The 19,484-nt window shown below is 36.9% G+C and overlaps 1 protein-coding gene across 1 annotated transcript; it reads left to right on the top strand.

The window, feature by feature from the left end:
* Positions 1 to 6,108: 6,108 nt before the first annotated feature.
* Positions 6,109 to 18,608, top strand: LOC128999836 (uncharacterized). Its single transcript, XM_054426540.1, has 5 exons — positions 6,109 to 6,454; positions 11,470 to 11,584; positions 14,518 to 14,567; positions 16,712 to 16,829; positions 17,673 to 18,608. Exons 1-5 carry the CDS (start codon positions 6,300 to 6,302, stop codon positions 17,733 to 17,735), a joined length of 501 nt encoding a protein of 166 aa, XP_054282515.1. The 5' UTR covers positions 6,109 to 6,299; the 3' UTR covers positions 17,736 to 18,608.
* The last annotated feature ends 876 nt before the right edge of the window (positions 18,609 to 19,484 follow it).

Here is a 19,484-nt window from a genome sequence, read left to right as displayed (position 1 = left end):
TCTGAGATTATACTAAAGATTACTCGATACATTGTAGCATTTGCAGTCAAGGGTAGCAGTGCGAAGTCTGGGATCTGTTTATGACGATTAGATTAAGGTATCTGCAATCCTAAAATGCTATGGGAAGAGAAGGAAACAGGTCCGCGACGTAGGTAGTGTTGAAGGAAGTAGTAAAGGCAATAATAAAAAATGGTATGGGAAGGGAAGGAAACAGGTCCGTGACGTAGGAAGTGGTGAAGGAAGTAGTTTAAAGGCGAGCTGTCCGGAGTGTGGGGACTGCTTATGACGATAAGATAAGGGTATGGGCAATCCTAAAATGCTATGGGAATAGAGGGAAACAGGTCCGTGATGTAGGAAGTGATGAAGGAAGTAGTTTAAAGGCGAGCAGTCCGGAGTGTGGGAACTGTTTATGACGATTAGATTAAGGTATCTGCAATCTTTAAATGCAATGAGAAGGGGGGGAAACAGGTTTTCGACGTAGGAAGTGGTGAAGGAAGTAGTAAAGGCGAGTAGTATGGAACGTGGGAACTATTTATGACGATTAGATTAATGTGTCTGCAATTCTGAAATGGTATGGGAAGGGAGGAAAACAGGTCCGCTAAGATGGAAGTGGTGAAGGAAGTAGTCAAGGTGAGCTGTCCGGAGTGTGGGAACTGTTAATAACGATTAGATTAAGGTATCTACAATCCTAAAGTGCTATGGGAATGGAGAGAAACAGGTCCGCGACGTAGGAAGTGGTGAAGGAAGTAGTAAAGGCGAGTAGTATGGAGCGTATGTTTATGACGATTAGATTAAGGTGTCTGCAATCCTAAAATGCTACGGGAAGGAAGGAAAACAGGTCCGCGACGTAGGAAGTGGTGAAGAAAATAGTCAAGACGAGCTGTCCAGAGTGTGGGAACTGTTTATGGCGATTAGATAAGGGTATGGGCAATCCTAAAATGCTATGGGAAGGGAGGGAAACAGGTCCGTGACGTAGGATGGGGTGAAGGAAGTAGTCAAGGAGAGCTGACCGGAGTGTGGGAACTGTTTAAGACGATTAGATTAAGGTATTTGCAATCCTAAAATGCTATGGGAAGGGAGGGAAACAGGTCCGCGACGTAGGAAGTGTTGAAGGAAGTAGTCAAGGCGAGTAGTCCGGAGCGTGGGAACCGCGACGTAGGAAGTGTTGAAGGAAGTAGTCAAGGCGAGTAGTCCGGAGCGTGGGGAACTGTTTATGACGATTAGATTAAGGTGTCTGCAATTCTGAAATGCTTTGGGAAGGGAGGAAAACAGGTCCGCTAAGTTGGAAGTGGTGAAGGAAGTAGTCAAGGCGAGCCGTGTTTAGTTTGGGAATGGATTTATGTATCTCCAATACTAAGACTGCTTTCAGAGTGATGATTTTTCCCCCGAGCAAAGCTCGGTCCCCAGGTACTTACCTTTAAATACGAATACTCATAAGGTTAGCATGGGGAACTACAGAGCCACTGGGGTGGAGCCCGAAAGAATTTTTGAGATAAGAATATGCCTATATATTAATCGGGAATGTGAGCTATCACCATGCCAAATTTCAGGAAAATCCGTCCAGTGGTTTATGCGTGATTGAACTTCAAACAAACAAACAAACACACAAACTTTCACATTTATAATATTAGTAGGCCTAAGATGAGATGGTGTGTGTTTGTGTGTGTACGTCTGTCTGTTACCTAATAACGCAAAAACCACTGAACCAATTGAAATAAAATTTTTATATGAAAGTAGCTTATATACCTGGTTAACATATAGGCATATTCCTGTTATTATATTTCCCTTGGGCTACGCCCCACGTGCATCCAAAGTTTCAATGTTTACATTTTGGGAAGAATGTAAATAGTAAAAAATATTAACTGAAGTCAACTGTAAATACACTATATAATTTGACAGTTCAAACAGCAGAGGTTAAGAGGTAGAGGTTCTGCTCCAAAGATTTTAATGTTTTTATGATTATGAGAATAGTTTAATTAAAATATTTATGAAAATATACTTATTTTAATGGAAACAGGAAGATCAATTCAAAATGTATAAATCTTTTGGAATAATTTTGATATTGTAGTAGCTTTTTGTTTACAAATTTGAACTGATAAACAAATATGTTTGGATCAGGATCTGCTGGCTGGCTTCAAAGAAACTCGAGCGTATTTTTCTTAATGTTTAATCCTCCTAGGGGGAACCTCACTGGGAGGTTTGTTTTTGTACTTCCCTTCCCAGACTTTCTCCTCAAGACATCCCACGGATATTGCGAAGGATATGCAAGATATCCCATATAAGTTAGTAGTCTAGTCCTATGGTCAACCTGGGATATCCCCGGATATTCGCAGGAATGCGTATAATGTCCCCACCCAGGGGATGTCTCACGGATAAGCTCACATCACATCCTATGAGGTCATCCCAGGGTAGTCCTCAGGACATTCTCATATGGGACTACTATGGGATGTTCCTGGGGCCATTGGGCCTAGACATAAAAACGCAAAATAATAAAGATTTAATATTAAAAGCTTAATTATCAGTTGAGTACATTGATTCAATAGTTAATAAACACAAATTTTGAAAAAAGGAGAAAACCTTTTTGGCCCAGACGCGTCTCGAACCTGGTATCTTCGCCATGAGCCTCGTACCTTACCTATAAGCTATCTGTGATTGATGATTATATAAGAGTTTTCAAGTGGTCAAAGAGTAGCCGCGACAGTTGCAATGGTCGCGATATTTAAAATGTCGATATTTTGACTTCGATATTCTTTTGACATCGATGATTAAAGGCCGATATGACTATCGATACTAATATCGATGTTACTCTGTTACTGGTTCGGTCCGATTCGATGTCCCTTGTCCCTCAGAAATCAGAAATCAGAAACTTTTTATTGCCCTTGTCCCGCCTCCCGAACTCCCGAGTCCCGCTCGGATAGCGCTGGGTTCACAACTATATGGTAGGCATACGGTTAAGTATCGATCGTCGTAGTATGAAACACGTATGAAAACAACTACTATCGAATATCGTAAATCGATTGGCTTCCATAGCGCCAACCAACCAACCAAAACGTAAACAAACCAGTTTAGCTGCTAACTCATGTTTTCCAATTTTTATTTTATTAATAAAAATGTCATCGTATTTAATTATTAATTGTTTAATGCAAAACAGATTGTAAATAAACTTTGTCAAAAAAAAACCAAACCAACCAACACCGACAGACAGAAGAGAGAAGACAAGAGATTACAAAAACTACTAGCACTAGCCTAAAAGGAGAGGAGAATATTTGATTTAATTTATTCCAACATTGTTCCTTTTGATCAGTTTCATGGTGCATAGTGCATTATTATGGAGGAAATATGCAAAGGTCATCTAAACGTTTTTAAAAGTAAGGGGGTGGTAATTTATCTGGCGTTAATTGCGCAAGTTACTGGAATATTAATTTTAAAATTCCTCCGTAATTTAAGTTCTTATATATTCATCATGCTGGTTATCAGCCTTACTGTAATTGGATAATAAACATTTTCATTGGCAAATTGTATGCCAGGTTCAGATATTATGTTGTACTTATTTATTTGCATTCACTCTCACTGTAATATCTGCAGACTTTTGCTAAACATCTCTCGTCTGTCTTTAGACCACCATCAGGGTCTCCCTCATATGAAGACTCAAATACAACTCTCTCATCTCTTACTGGGTTTTCTGTATCATGTGAAGAAGTTGAAGCTGTCTTGTCCTCTCTGAATGCTAATAAAGGAGCAGGACCCGATGAGATTTCTCCATCGCTACTCAAGTACTGTAGCTCTATTCTTGCACCGCACATAACAATCTTCTTTAATTCATTTCTTTCATCTGGTGTTTTTCCTAACTGCCTGAAGACAAGCTTCGTTGTACCAATTTTAAAGAGTGGCAATCCCTCGGATATCAAGAACTACAGGCCTATAGCGATTCAGCCAACGCTTGCAAAAGTGTTTGAGTCTCTGGTTCTTACTCGGCTGTCTTTCTTTGCCAGAAGTTTTCTGTCTACAGCTCAACATGGATTCTATAGTGGCAGATCATCAACGACCAACTTAATAACATACCATGACGACATTATCTCAGCTTTCAACAGAAACCACCAGGTGGATAGTGTGTACATAGATTTCTCGAAGGCGTTCGATAGAATCAGCCATGATCACCTTATGGCAAAGCTTGGTATTTTGGGAGTGGCTGGACCTATGCTGAAGTGGTTTCGGAGCTATATTAGTGGACGCTGCCTTATTGTGAGATATAATGGGTCTGAATCTGAAGCCTTTCCTGTGTTATCTGGAGTGCCACAGGGCTCTCTTTTGGGTCCTGTACTGTTTTCAATCTTCATTAACGACCTAGCCCAGGCTGTCAAGCATTCAAGAATGTTACTGTTTGCAGACGATGCTAAAATCTATAAGGAAGTAACAACGGACTTTGAATGTGAGGAGCTGCAGGGTGACTTGGACAATGTGCTGCGGTGGTGCTCGGAGAATGAGATGGAGTTGAACATATCTAAGTGCGTTGTACTCTCTTTCTCTCGGCGCACGAATGTAATGGTGTTCAACTATACCTTATTTGGTTCGACTCTCCACCGATCCTCTATAGTGAAAGATCTCGGAGTAACTGTTTCCTCGAATCTAAGTCCAGAACCTCACTTGAGAAACATAAGTAAGAAGGCTTATTCTGCTCTGGGATTTGTTGTCAGAATGTCTCGAGATGGGTTTTCACCTCATGCCCTAAGGACTTTGTATGTGCAGCTGGTCCGCCCTTTGTTGGAGTACTGCTCGCCAGTTTGGTCACCATACCTGATATGCCATGTTGATCTTCTCGAGGGTGTACAGAGAAAATTTCTCCGAGTACTTGGAGTGAGTCTGGGCTTTCGCTACCTTGAAGTACCACTGGATGAGATGAAACGTCGGTTTGGACTTCTTCCTCTGAGTTCGAGACGCAAAATCTTTGATCTGCTGCTCTTAAAGAAGATCATCACAGCCTCGGTCGATTCACCAGATTTGCTGAGCAGGGTTGATTTTCGTTGTGCTCGGGTGGTTCGATCCAGAGGTCTCTTTGAGAGAGCTCATTGTTCGACACAGTATTCTTACCACAGTGCTCTGCCTCGCCTTCATCGTCTGGGAAACAGCCTGCCCAGTTACATCGACCTGATTCAGTTCTCCGAGAATCGCCTTAGGAAAGAGCTAACCAACTTCTACTCGTCAGAGGAGCATGTGCATGTTTGATTTTTTTCTTTTTAATTAGCTTTTTGTTAGGAGTGTGGCGATGACTTAGTGTTGGGGCCGTCGACTCCCCTCACTTCCGAGCCAGTGAGTGCATGTTTCTGTGCAAGAGTGTGTGGTAGTGTTGGGGCCGTCGACTCCCCTCACTTCTGTGCATTTCATATTTATTAATATTTATGGTCTATCTTGTTGTTACCTTTATTGTTAAGTTTTTTATTTTTGTTCAGAGTTTACCATACCGTTTGCACATTGTTATCTTCTGTAAATTTGCTGTTTTTGCCTCCACACTATGTATTTATTTTGTAGTTATTCATAGTTGTTCATATTTTTTGGTTTGCTTATTGTTAGTCTCTACTTCGTTAATATTTATTGTATTATTGTTCCTGCATGTTAACTAGTCTTTATTGCCACTTGCTGTGATATTTATCATATATTTATTTCTCAACTCTGTTTTGTTAATTAAGTGTAGGTAGTAGCTTTGACTATTATTACGTCATTTTTTTTGGCCATCTCTATATATAAGCAATGTAAAATGTAAAATGGTGTTTACCGTATACAAATAAATAAATAAATAAATAAATAAATAAATATTGTGAATAAAATTATGGCCTTCCGTCGTCAAGGGCACATTATGACGTTTGACGACAGACATAGGAGCTATAGGAGCAGCTGCAGCAGAAGGCACCAAGGCAATAGTTTACTATTCCACCATGAGTATGAGACAGCCGGGTGCGGTGAGCCAGAGCCGATGCCGATACTAGAAGTCGATGTCTGTCATCCGGTAGAAAACAAGCTCGATATTTAACCGAATGCCTACCATATCGTTGTTGTGAACCCAGCGCTATCCCGTCCCGACCCGACCCGACACTCAGACTCAATCAGCCTCAGCAGAATCAGCTATCTAGTATCTATGGCTTCGGCTCGGCTTCGCTGGCTAAAGAGGTTTTCATTGAGCCCAGTCTTTGTTCTTTAGTAATGAAATAATACTAACTAGTATAATTAAATAATACTGCGGTCATTGACTCTTCACTCACTATCCTAGTAGTAATAAATAAATAGTAAAGTAAAGTAACCAAACCATGGCTGGCAACTATTTGATTGCTGGAGTTGTGGGAATTGTTTTTGCTGTTGGGGTTGCTCTTTATGAAGCATTTAAGGAGAGGGAGAGCCGCAAAGAAAGACAATATGATTATTATGGACAAAATCGAAAAGAGCATCTGCATCGTGATCCAAGGTAATTAACTATCTCTAAGCTTAACTTAGGGTACCTAAGTTATCTCTTCTGTTTTTTTTTTTGTATGCCAGGCCTAGGCTACATGACGTTTAGGCCAAGCTTAAATCCCAGTTCCATTGATGTAGTATGCAACTTAGCTAATTTCAATATCAATATCCTAACTTTAAAGTTAAGTTAGATCCTAGGCTAGAGGTGTACCCATTTCAGGTACAGTATACTCCCCTCTTATCCGGACCTTTTAACCGGACATCGGTTTAACCAGACTACACTCGGCAGAAATGACATCTCTTTAACTGGACTATTTTATCAGCACATCGGTTTAACCGGAGCAGATCTGCAGGAAGTGGGTGGTACTGAAACAACTGTTCTCGTGGGAAACATTGAGACCAATGATCACGTCGTGTGTCTCAATACAATGCTCTCCTAAATTTAAGTCATATACTGCATACAGTATGCATTTAAACTGGTTATCCGGACTGGCCCCGGTCCTTAGGAGTACGGATAAGAGGGAGTCTACTGTAGGTAGCCTAGGCCTAGTATGTAGACCAGGCAAATTGTCCCAAAAAATCGTCTAAAGCTGGCAAGTCTTTTAATATCTTTTGGAGGTCCCAAATAATATGAAAATGGAGAGCTCTCTCCAGTGACCTGAACGCAGCCTAGGGGTTCCACAGGGATCTGTTCTTGGACCTGTGCTCTTCCTAATTTTTATTAATGACCTGGGGACTGAGGGAAGAACTTAATGTTCTTTGCCGATGACACTAACCTCATCACAAAGTAGTACCGACCAACTGCAAATTGGAACACTCAAAATCCTTGACGAAGCTAAAGCCTGTTTCCTTAATGGTAACTTAAGCTAAAAATAAATAATGACAAAACCCAGGAACTGACATGGGCAAAAACTTGAAAACAGGACAATTGCTGTCCCCAGCATTTGAAAAAAATTATACTTACCTACATTAATAAATCTTATATTTTTTGAAAGTTTGGTCTTTGTAGTTCATAAATATAATGTTTTTAAGTCTGAAATTAATTTATATAATTAATTATTACTAGAAGAGAAATTTGGGGACAGGTTTTTGTGTAATGTGGGTCACACACAAAATCCTAAGTTTTGACACAGTTAGCTTGAAAGAATTATGGTAGGCTAATTATGATTCCATTAGCTTTTTAGGTTACCAAATAACAGTCAAGTGTGAAAAATATAATAGTTTATGAATATATTTGATGTTAAAAGCTCAAATAAAACTGTAATAAATTTGTGGACATGATTTCAGGATCTCTCTTTTTCCTTTATCCAACACACAATAGCCTACTTATTATAGGTTGTTTTTTGGTTTTTTTCAAATAATGTACTTATAAGTACAATTTCCAATTATAAAACGACCATTTGAATTAGTGGTTTTTATTATATGGCAACAAAAACTTTGTGACCCACCATTACAAGAGTGACCCAAATTACAGCTAATGTAGGTCACGTGACTGACATTACATGTAATGCAGGTAACAAATTTTCAGCTGGATCCATTAACTAACATCACAACAGAGGTGTCAGCAATTTGTTAATTACAGTAATGCATAATATTAGTAACGCTGTGTCACCTTTTGATTTTATCGTCTGCTAATGATAGGTCACATCAGACTGAGCGAGGTTCGTAATTTTCTCGCTAATCTCGCAGCCAAACTCTGGCCGCCCAGATTGTCATATAGTCTCCACAATCGGAATATTTATCGTAAAGAAAATAAATATAAGCAATCACCAATCATATCGTGGGTTACTGGAAAAAAAAAATTCTCGACATTGAAAACTCATAAGAGAAGTAATTTGGGTCACAAAATGTACGAAAAGTAATGCTGGTCACACCTCAGATCCTCAGATTTTGTGACTGACATTAGCGTGACCGATATTAGCATTTTTACTCTCGTCATTGACTAAAACGAAACATGGTGGCATAGTTCCCTTCGCAAGCTATTATGTTTGATTTAATATTTGTTTTACTTATATTTTCTTAGTTTTCAATAACTTATTCACCTTATTGTCACAGTTATCAAGGGTACCGAGCATTACGCAAAAACTTAACGCTAACAAAACAGGTTTTAAAAAACGACTTACCGGTTAACCTGCAAAGCCTGGAGTCACATCGCGTCTGACCTACCACACCCACATCTAACAAGGAACTGAGAGAGGGCGAAGTCTTGTTCCACCCGAAGTCGAGAAGGTTCAATGACCCGACGAGAACCGGTCCCAACCCTCGAACCCAGCATTACGTTCCCGGCTGGGGACGCGACTTTTAACGCCCGCTATTGCCGTTATATTTAATTAAAAAGTCCGTTTGATGTATTTTTATAATCTTTTAACATTATTCATCAATTTAAAACCAAATATTACAACAATATCGTCTTAATACTACTGAAGAGGTAGGGTTATTGTATCCAACTTCTAATCTTGGGGACAGGGTTTTTGCATTAAATGTAGACAACATGAACTTTTTAAACACACTTTTCTTTATTAAATACAACAAAAACAAATACAAATTACACATTTTTATATAAAGTAAAGTATGATAAATTATTTAAAACCATTAGAAGTAAGAAATACATGACAGAAGAGAGATAATTAGCTGGGGACAGCAATTGTCCTGTTTTCAAGTTTTTGCCCACATGCAGTCTAAAACATCAGAATCTACAACAACAACCTGTGAAACTACTCGGTTTTTGGCTGGATGGCAATTAAGTTGACTTGGGAAACACATGGTAGGTGAGTTAGATGCCAGACTTTCCAGAACGGGTTTCCTTCTAGGCCTAAGGAATCTATAAAACTTGGTCACTGATTCCAACTTAAAATTAGCCTAAGTTATTACTGTAGGCCTATGGCCTCTTCCACAGTCTAATGAGCTACGGTGTCATTATCTGGGGGCTCGCTTCGGAGACAAGAAGCATTCTAAAAACTCAAAAGGATATGCTATAAGAGCCATATCGTCCAGCGCAAGGCATGAACACTGTAGGTCAATGTTCCGTGACTTAGGAGTGATGACCGTTACAGGCAATTAATAGGCCTATACAACTGTCTGGTACATTTTAAGGAAAACAGGCAACCTCAGCTCAGGCCCGTTTTTGACACTGTCAGCGCCCTAGACACAACTAATAGTAGCGCCCCTTTGCAATATATATAGGGCCTACAGGGTGTCCACTGACGGGGAAAACCGGGAATCCGAGAATTATGCTTGAGTTTTTTAACCGGGAATTATGCGTGAATTTTGTATATCCACCTGGAGTTTTCAATTTACTGCCATCGCGAATGACAACAGTGTTGTTTCCGTGACCGCGGGAGTCGACACTAAACACACGGCCGCGAGGGATTATCAGCATTTTCTGCAATGGCAGAAGACGATGATGATATCTACAGAGCTGCGAGGAATGATCAGAGTATTGCCACGATCACAGAAGACGATGATAATGTTCACATGAATGCAGGAAACAGCAAGAATTTTTCCGCGATTGCGGAAGACGATGATGATCGCCACACGACTGCGGGAATGATAAACATTTTGCCGGAACCACGGGAAACAATAATTACGATGTCTTCACAGCCGTGGGAGACGATTACGATAACTACAGGACCGCTGGAGATACAATAATGAATTCTGTGTAAGGAGTTTGAGCTTGTCAAAAAAGCCTCTGAAAAATCTTTATCATGTGTGCTAATATAGGTACTTTTTATGTAAGCCTACCACTGCAGGCCAAAATATCTTATTTTGTTAGTCCTCGAAAATTACCAAGCTATAAGATACAACGAGTTGTTAAGCCAAGTTCACATTAAAAGCATTTCCAGCGTGCACCTTAATCTAGAGAATATACATTTATCTATCTACTAAATTGTTACTCCTTCGTTGTTCTCAAAGGTTCTGACATATTTTGGTTAGTTCTTTAAAAAATAAGTTATAGACAATAATAAATAGCTATGCTAACTTCACACTTCCGGTTTCCAGCTCGCTCCTTCGTCTGATGAAAAATTCCTTTTTTCTGAGGTACAAGCATTACCCCGGACAATCTTGGTTTTACTGTAGCTTCTTCCCTATTAGAGAAATTCACTAAAAACAGCTTACCTATTTTACAATCAACCCTAAAAATATTTTTATTTTTATGAATGTGATTCAGCAGCAAAAATATTTAAGTTAATATTCTTGTAATTTATTACACATGGGAGCGAATGGAAGTAGCTCACTGTTACCAAATAATATGGTAGTGCTTATTACATTTTTGTAAATTAAATGTTTATTTTCCTACCGTCACCCGACAAAGTTGGCTTCCTTGTACTGTTTATAGCACAGAAAGCTGCTAATTGCTGCACATTTATACTTTGCCGTACGGTTTATACTTTGTCGTACGGTTTATACTTTGCCGCACATCAGGATTCCAACGAAACAACACAAAACAGTGTGATTCTATTATGCACGTAATCCGTGTTCGCTTGGAAATAGGTTGGCAACACTTAAAGATAATAATACTATGAGCAGCTGATTGACTATTATAACTACGATTTAACCTGTCATTTCGTGTTTATAGTTTCGGTATTTCTGAACTTTCTGGACTTTTCTTTTAAAAGTTTTTAAAACATTCCTACGATCTTAATAAACAAGAAAATACCTTTAAAGCATTTTTTTTAGGCGTGGAGACCACTTCAAATTACAAAAACATACGGAACTATATTCTCAAAACGCGGAGCACATTTCTTGCCGAGGAAAAATAGCGGAGTGATACGGACCACGGGTACTACTTTCTCTAGGGCACCATTTGTGTTGCCATCTGAACCTAAAAACGTGTTGTATAGTGTTTGAAAGACTAATTATTTATATGCTTTATAGTGACTGTAGGAAAAACACGAGTGTTACACGAGACTGTAACACGAGTGAAAAAGGCCTTTGCTGCACTCGAGATCATTCCGTAAACATTGCTCTCGTGTGCAGCAAAGTGCCACTTTCACCACTAGTTACACAAATAACTATTTCATTTTTCAGGTCTCCCCCTGTGCAGAAACAAGCCGTATGCGGCTATTGTAGAGGACCATTGGCTAAAGAAAACATTGACAGACTGAGCTGTGGACATATATTCCACAGTCGCTGTATTGCTGGGGTAAGCCTAACTATGTTGTTACTAATGTTTGTTTTAAAAAATGCTGAGATTGTCACTTGAAATCTTAAAGGGTCTGTTAAAGGAGGCCTTTATGTACCATGTGCCAGTTGGTCCTGAAATACATGGTATTAATTTAAGCCCAAATGTTCAAAGCTTGTATGTTAGGTTTGGTAAACCTAAATTTAAACTGCATAGTACCTACAGTAATATCAAATTAGGCCTAACTCTGTGATGTAATTGCTACAAGACCATGGGTGTTTACGGTACAAGCATGGTGGTTACAGTACAAAGCAATCCTCCCACGGGATTTCCTTTTGATTACCTAGCGTAACACCTTTCCAGGTGAGTTGCGTACAATACTTTTTGCCACACTACCAGGCACAAATATAGAGTGTAAGATAAGCATAACTCATACATAAATTACAATAACCCTTTAATATTTCTACTCATCTTTAGGAAAAGTAATGATTTAAATACTTTCCCGTAGGAGTGAAAGTGCAACATCTCTGCCCAAACATGTCTAATATTAAAACTTAGCTTTGTTTGGAATAAGAGCCCATTGAATAAACTTATGTTTTTATGAAGGAGTAAATTTACCATTTTCCAGCTAATTTTACTGCACTCCAGCTGACTTACGCTTAAACTTCAACTGATTTTACCAAACTTTTTCTGAAATCAACGACTTTCTGGTCTACAAAGAGAACAGAAACCAGCTGCTTCCTGTGTAGTGAGGCAAACGTTTTAAGTTTTAATAAAACAATGCATTTACTTCTCTTTAACCAACATATTGTATATTTCAATCTTTAAATTTAAATAATAGTATATTTCACTACTAGTCACGAAAGTGACCCATTTCGGGGAAACACTATTAAGCCCCGAAATTAAACTTTTGTGATGAGTATTGAACGATTCTTTTTATCATGATAAAAAAAACTACTTCTTAAAAATATCTTAAAAACTTAAAAGTAACTTTAATAATCCATTCGTTTTTCTAATCTAAACACGATTGGCTGTACAATTAATTTTGGTGTAAAATTCTGCTGATTGTAACTTTGTTAATGTCAGACAAAGTATTGTTTGTGTAGCGAAAGTAATGTTTATGTAGTGAAAGGAATGTTTATGTAGTAAAAGGAATGTTTATGTAGCAAAAGTAATGTTTAGGTCAGGAAAAGTCAGCTGAGATCACTATTTGTTTTCTGTGTATGGAAATTGAAGATTTTCGAAGATCCCAGCTGTATGGAAATGGGCTATTTTCAAATACAGGGTGATGAAAAAACATTTAATAATTGAGCGGAGCGAGCGAAGCTCTTATACGTCGACTCTTATGCATTTCGTAATACGCAAACTCCTCCTAGATGGCTGAATCAATCGTTTTCAAATTTTGCATGGTGATAAAGACCATACCGGTGAATATAATCATAAATATAATCAAATGACGACACTAGCTTGAGGTCCATGACGTAGAAAATGGTGAAGTAGTAAAGGTGAACAGTACTTCAATTCTAAAATGCTATGAAAAGGTATGGAAACAGGTCCGTGACGTAGGAAGTGGTGAAGTAAGTAGTAAAGGCGAGCTGTTCGGGGTGTGGGATCTGTTTATGACCAATAGATTAAGGTATTTGCAATCCAATAATGCTAAGGGATGGGATAGAAACAGGTCCGTGACGTAGGAAATGGTGAAGGATGTAGTAAAGGCGATCAGTCCGGAGTGTAAGAACTTTTTATGACGATAGATTAAGGTATCTGCAATTCTAAAATGCTATGGAAAGGGAGGGAAACAGGTCCGTGACGTAGGAAGTGGTGAAAGAAGTAGTCAAGGCGAGCTGTCCGGTGTGTGGGAACTGTGTATGACGATTAGATTAACGTATCTACAATCTTAAAATTCTATGGGAAGAGATGGAAACAGTAAGGAAGTAGTAAGGTGAGCAGTGTGGAGTGTGGGCACTGGAAACCGTTTGTAGCAGTTAGATTAATTTATCTGCAATTTGCTGAAATGCTATGAGAAGGGATGGAAGCATGCCCACGACATAGAAAATGGTGAAAGAAGTAGTAAAGGCTAGCAGTGCGGTGTGTGGGAATGTTCATGGCAATTAGATTAACGTATCTGAAGTACTAAAATGCTATGGAAAGTGATGAAATCCACTTTCCACGACGTAGGAAGTGGCTTAGGAAGTATAACAGCATGAGCATAGTGTGAGAACCATCTGTGGCAGTTAGATTAATGTATCTTCAATCCTAAAATGCTATGAGAAGGGAAGGAAACAGGACTATGACGTAGGAAATGGTGAAGGAAGTAGTACGGCTAGCAGTGTGGGAACTGTCTTTAGCAAATAGATTAACGTATCTGCAATCCTAAAAAGCTATGGGAAGAGAGGGAAACAGGTCCACGAAGTAGGGGCTGGTGAAGGAAGTAAGTAAAGGTGAGCAGTGTTGAGTGTGGGAATGGATTAATGTATCTGCAATGCTAAAAAGCTATGGGAAGAGACTGTAGACTCTAGGTTAAAATGATTACGAAGCACGAATCGATACATATTTTCGATACATTCAATAATTTACAATCGAAATTTCCAACTGAGTTGACAACGGCTGATGTTTACTCCATAGAGGCTAAAAACGGTTTTTACTCCCTAAAGAGTAAGAATGCTACTTTAGACCCGCAACGCATGCATTAAAACGACTGTTTTTACTGCAGTATGACAAAAACAATATAATATGAACCCTTGATGACTCCGCTCAATTTTTTGGATGCCTCTGCGAACGCCACCTAGTTACTTAAAATATATTTACCAAAACTCTACGTGTATTTGTTTACATTATTGGTAATGCATAGCTGTACAGTAAAATCTTAAATCTTTTTAAATAATCACTTACAGTTGTTTTTTAAAGATGTGCAATTGTTGAAAAGAATGTTAAATATTGCATTTTATTTTCAGATAAATATTTGCCCATACACTTTATGCCAAAAAAAGATTGAAACACCTCGGTAAGTTTATAATTTATGTTAAAAACTTAACATACTATATGTTATATGTACGAAAACTTTGTGTAATATAAGATCTCCAAATGAGGTCAAGTGAGCAAATTAAAGTCTGAAACCATCCTTTTTTTTTTGCTGATTTTACTTCTATTCAAGCCGGTTTCCACTCCTATGTGACAAATAGTATTGTCATTGTCATAGTATAAAAACAATTTTATAGAAAATCAATGCTTCTAACATAAATCAGGTTCTGTTCTGTGGATCAAAAGTCGTCGGAAGAAAGCCAACTTCTATTGAATCTGATGCCAGTTGACAAATATGTTATCACATTAGTGTTATAACGTTTAGACGCAGAAAGTTTGCAGGGACAGAAAATTGTACACATCAAGACCAAGAGCAAGTGTGTTTTACATCAAGATAGTGACTAAATTTGAGGATACTTAGCTGATGTCTTTAAGACCACTAGGGCTTACCATTGTTGGTGTTGCAAAATGGTCTCTTACCGCAGACACCATTAAAAACATCTTTCAGATGTCTACAATCAACTACAAACTTTCTACACCCTTTGCACAAAATTTTTACTACCAATTAATTACCCATTTGTCAACTGGCAATGGACAATGGTCGTTAACGCCTTAGAATACAGAAATTTAATCACAAAGCAATTCTTATTTGGCAGGAGCATTGATTTTCCTTCGCATGGTTTCCTGCTACCATGACGAAATCATTCATTGTATAGGGATAAAAAATGTTGAGAATAGCCATAGAATAGTTCAATTAATTTATTCAGGGTGGAGCAAGGTAAATGGTTTTTTTTTCATTTTTGCGGCGATGTTAGGCGGACAGGAGGAAAAATGAGTTAAGTTGTAACAACTCAGTATATTTTCACTGATGTTTGTCCATAAAATAATTCAATTTTCACCATATGTTTTTCTTTTAATCTGTATGTCAATATAATAATTCATTCTCCCTTTTCCAAACCATGTGTAATAATTGTCCATGTCCAAGCAGACAAATAAATAAATAAATAATTCTTTATTGTCACATCAACGTTTTGAATCATAGCCCAGCTAAAAAACATATGACATTGTCAAGATTATTACCAACTTTACTTAATGTACAACAATGTGTCTTATATTAAACAATGTTTTTAACAAGTTGGCAAAATTTGTTGAACGATAACAGAAAAAAAAAGTTTTTATGTCATACAAAATAAAGTCATATTGATTGGTTAGTTTCAATGAAGTAATCATTAACACTGTAATATGTTTTACTTATCAGAAAATCAGCAAGTCTGATTTAAAAGATTTATTATTAATTAAAATTTTTAGAGTTGAGGAGTTTGTTAAAAAGTTTTTCCCCATGTATTTAGGTGTTTTTTCTACAAGCTTCAGTCGGTGTCTCGGATATTGGAAATTATTTTTAAATCTAGTGTTATAGATGTGGTCAAAGCTTTCGCTAATGTAGTTATAAAAATTTAAATGCACCGCTAACAATGTTTTGTAAATAATAAAATTTGGAATAGTCATAATATTCAATTCTTTAAATCTTTTGCATGAAGATTTCCATGGTAAAAAAGTCATAATTCTTATAAACTTTTTTGAATTTTAAAAACTTTTTCAATTTCAGAGGCGAACCCCCAAAATTCAATTCCATGCTGTACTATTGAATAAAACTGTAATGAGATAGTACGGTATTTAATTATGTAGAATATTAATATATATACCGATCCGGTCGTGGCCTCGTGGTCCAGTTTCCATTTTATTATAGTTAATATTTGAATTCATGTTAGCTACTTGTAGATACATTTATGAAATCAGATTAGTCCATTTATATAGATAAATCTCTGTTCACTATTTATTAATCAGATGTATTAAAAAAACATAAAAGCTGGCTGTGATATGTAGCTTAGGTATTATTTTGCACTTTGACCAGGTTTTTAGGTTCACTTGAATATGGTTCGAGCAGCGACAGGAAATGTGCGTGAGTTAGCGGTGGTTGGTGGAAGATATATTGGGCCCAGGTATCTTAACACTCATCCAACCACATTTTGCCACGGATGAATAAGAGGAGAAAGCGAAAATAAGTCTGTTCCTTATGTGACTGGATGCTGTCACAATTTTGTAATTACAAACCTCATCTTATTTCAGATCTACCGCAAGTTCGCCTCTTCCTGAAGTAAAGTGTGATTCTTGTAATACTCAGGTTGGTTCAAACGAACTGGCTAAGCTCAACTGTGATCATGAAGTTCACAAAGACTGCCTGAAGGTAATTGGACATATTATTCTTGAGGTTTTATAATGTGTTTGGGGGGATAGGTTTAAGTGGTAATTAACAATTACATTAGTTAATGAATTAAATGCTTAGTGAGTCACATTTCATTGCATGAACATTTTTGTTCAATCAAAACATTTAAGGAGAAAATATATAAAACTGAAAATATATAAATGTAAACAGATTAACGCATATACACCCAGCGACAATTTGAGGAAGACTCATAACTCCTGTGGGAGGTTGAAACTCTCTTCTGACATTTGTCAAACTTCAAACACCCTGTAATTATGTCAACCACTACATAGTGACATTGCCTTCCCAGTCTTAAATTTAGGTTTCTAAGAATGCGAGAATTTCAACTTTAGCTGTAATAAAGTTTCACATTTATTTTCTAATTTTCAACTCTTACTGTAATCTTTGACGGTGTGATACAACTAGACTTTCCATCACCATGTTGAAGTTTTCATCAGGTTTTTAATAAAAATTGTCGTAGTTTATTGTGTATTTACTAACTGAACTGATATAAACTACTAATTTCTGTCGATTACACAAACCTTATTACCAAGTCAAACCAATGGACTTATTGTTAGCTAGAGCAACTGCTATGACCCATCAACTCGGTCAGCAATAAAAAATAAGATAGGAAATAGGATTTTAGACACTAGCACATTCTATGTTGGCTCTTTTTTACTTTTTTAATAAAACATTGGCATAAGCTGGTCCATATGTATAGGAGGTCTACTTAAGTATCCATTAGTTAACAGTATCATTTAACCATTCACTTCAGATCATTTATCACTTAAATTGATTATCAGTAACAAAGTCTTTCTCTTTCAGATGGGTTTCTGTCCAATGCCACGCTGTACGTATCTTAGGTCTATGAAAGAACACCGCTGGTGAGGAATAGAAAGTTGATATTAAGCACAAAACTGATATTATGGAATTTTGGCAAAGACCTTCTCTGAAGAAAACTGACTCCTAAGCTACACTGCCTTAAAACTGCTCTCTATGAATTATTTGGTTCTACTATGCAGTAGCACGTGCTGATGAACTAAAATATTTTGTAAGTTTTATGTTTGGGTTTCTGTTATTACATTGGGTCCAAGCAAATGGGGATATAAAATATTGACATTAACTGTTCAAACCTATTTTGACATCTATACTGTAAGGTTTGAGTGCATGTTTATGGTTTTCTCTTAACTAACCCTCATTTGTGAAGCTGCATCTATGTTTTTCGCTCTCTATAAATACCTACATATAAACATCTATATCTAATTTTTTTTTTTTTTTGTGTCAAGCAAAAAGTTAACTTATTTCTGTATTTATTTTACTATAACTTACTCGCCTTAGGGAATTTGTAGAACAAAATCAAAGCTTTCATAATTCCTAAATATTAGTGTAAAATTTATAAACAATAATGTACAATCAATTTGCGTAGAGTATTAACAGTTTTTTGTGACACAATGTTTCAAACACTCATCCTTCACTCATATTTGGGTCAAGTTCTAGTGGCGTCCCCATCTTAAATAATTTACATCATTGATAATGAGCTTATATCATTTTGTATAAATAAATGTATTCTCATGGTATTATTGTAACTTGTAGTTTATAGTTTAGAAGTATTTTTTAGTAAATATTAATAACTGGTAGTCGGGTTATAACTTAACTAAGTATGTTTTTGATATTTTGATTTTACTAACACTCTAAAAATAAATTACCATGTACTCAGAATAACTGGCAATTTTGGCCCTTGTTTTTAAATAAAATAATTTTAGTGTGTCAGTGTTTTTTTTTTTTTTACCATTGGTCCTCTACTGCCTAGATTAATTTCTTAAACTAAAATTGACTATGTTGGTTCATTGTTGGACTAACTCTTAAAAAAAATAATTAGTACCATGTAGTTTTAGATTATGCATAATAAATTGAATCAGGATTAGCCTACCCCAAGGCTTTGTTCTTGGTAGGCCTCATGTTCCTTATGCTGGTCATGTTGTACCTTTCCAGAAAAAGGTATTACAGTTGCTTTAATTGCAGATAATACAGCCAATAATAATATAATCTAGAACTAGTTTTTACATGATTGTTATTAAAAATTGTATCGTTAGATACAATATTAGAAAATACCCCTGTCGCAGCAAACCTGCAGACTAAGCAAATTTCCATTTACCCAGCTTGATTTCTACTACAATATTCCCTAAAAACTGTCAGATTTATTTCCTATTTATAGTAACATTAATTTTAGTGAGTAGTTAGGTTTGCTGCTACGGGGAAGATATTGAGATGTGTTTATGGCGAATTTCCCATATAGGGAATAAGCTATTACCGTAGGTCTCATGGTAAGACTTGGACCCGGGACCGATTTACTTTTTCATTTTGATGTCCCTAGAAGCCAAAAACACTATCCGTTCAAAGTCATATATATATTTATATAGAACATGGGAATTTAAAATTTAAAATTTTTTTAATATTATCCGTAATCAATGAACATACAAAAACACTTCATCATACTAAATTATTTGTTTTTTTTCAGCTCTTTCAAATGGTCTAACGAGAAATTTTGAAATTTTTAGTTTTTAGGATCAAAAATAGGAAAAATCAATTTTTACCCCTTAAAACCCACGTTCCCATAGTCCGATTATGCTGGTTCGT

The sequence above is a fragment of the Macrosteles quadrilineatus genome, unplaced genomic scaffold (genome assembly GCF_028750875.1).
Source record: "Macrosteles quadrilineatus isolate MER2022 unplaced genomic scaffold, UCM_ALF_1.0 Scaffold_8__2_contigs__length_117827958, whole genome shotgun sequence".
Taxonomy (NCBI): Eukaryota; Metazoa; Arthropoda; class Insecta; order Hemiptera; family Cicadellidae; genus Macrosteles; species Macrosteles quadrilineatus.
The sequence above is the reverse complement of the archived record's forward strand: the minus strand, read 5'-3'. Positions and strand labels throughout refer to the sequence as shown.

What these genes read in the sequence shown, in the direction of transcription:
- LOC128999836 (XM_054426540.1), top strand. Translation starts at nt 6,300, where the DNA reads ATGGCTGGCAACTATTTGATTGCTGGAGTTGTGGGAATTGTTTTTGCT. An exon ending in ACAGTCGCTGTATTGCTGGG is followed by an intron (nt 11,585 to 14,517) that starts GTAAGCCTAACT and finishes TTTTATTTTCAG; the next exon opens with ATAAATATTTGCCCATACAC. An exon ending in AAAAAGATTGAAACACCTCG is followed by an intron (nt 14,568 to 16,711) that starts GTAAGTTTATAA and finishes ATCTTATTTCAG; the next exon opens with ATCTACCGCAAGTTCGCCTC.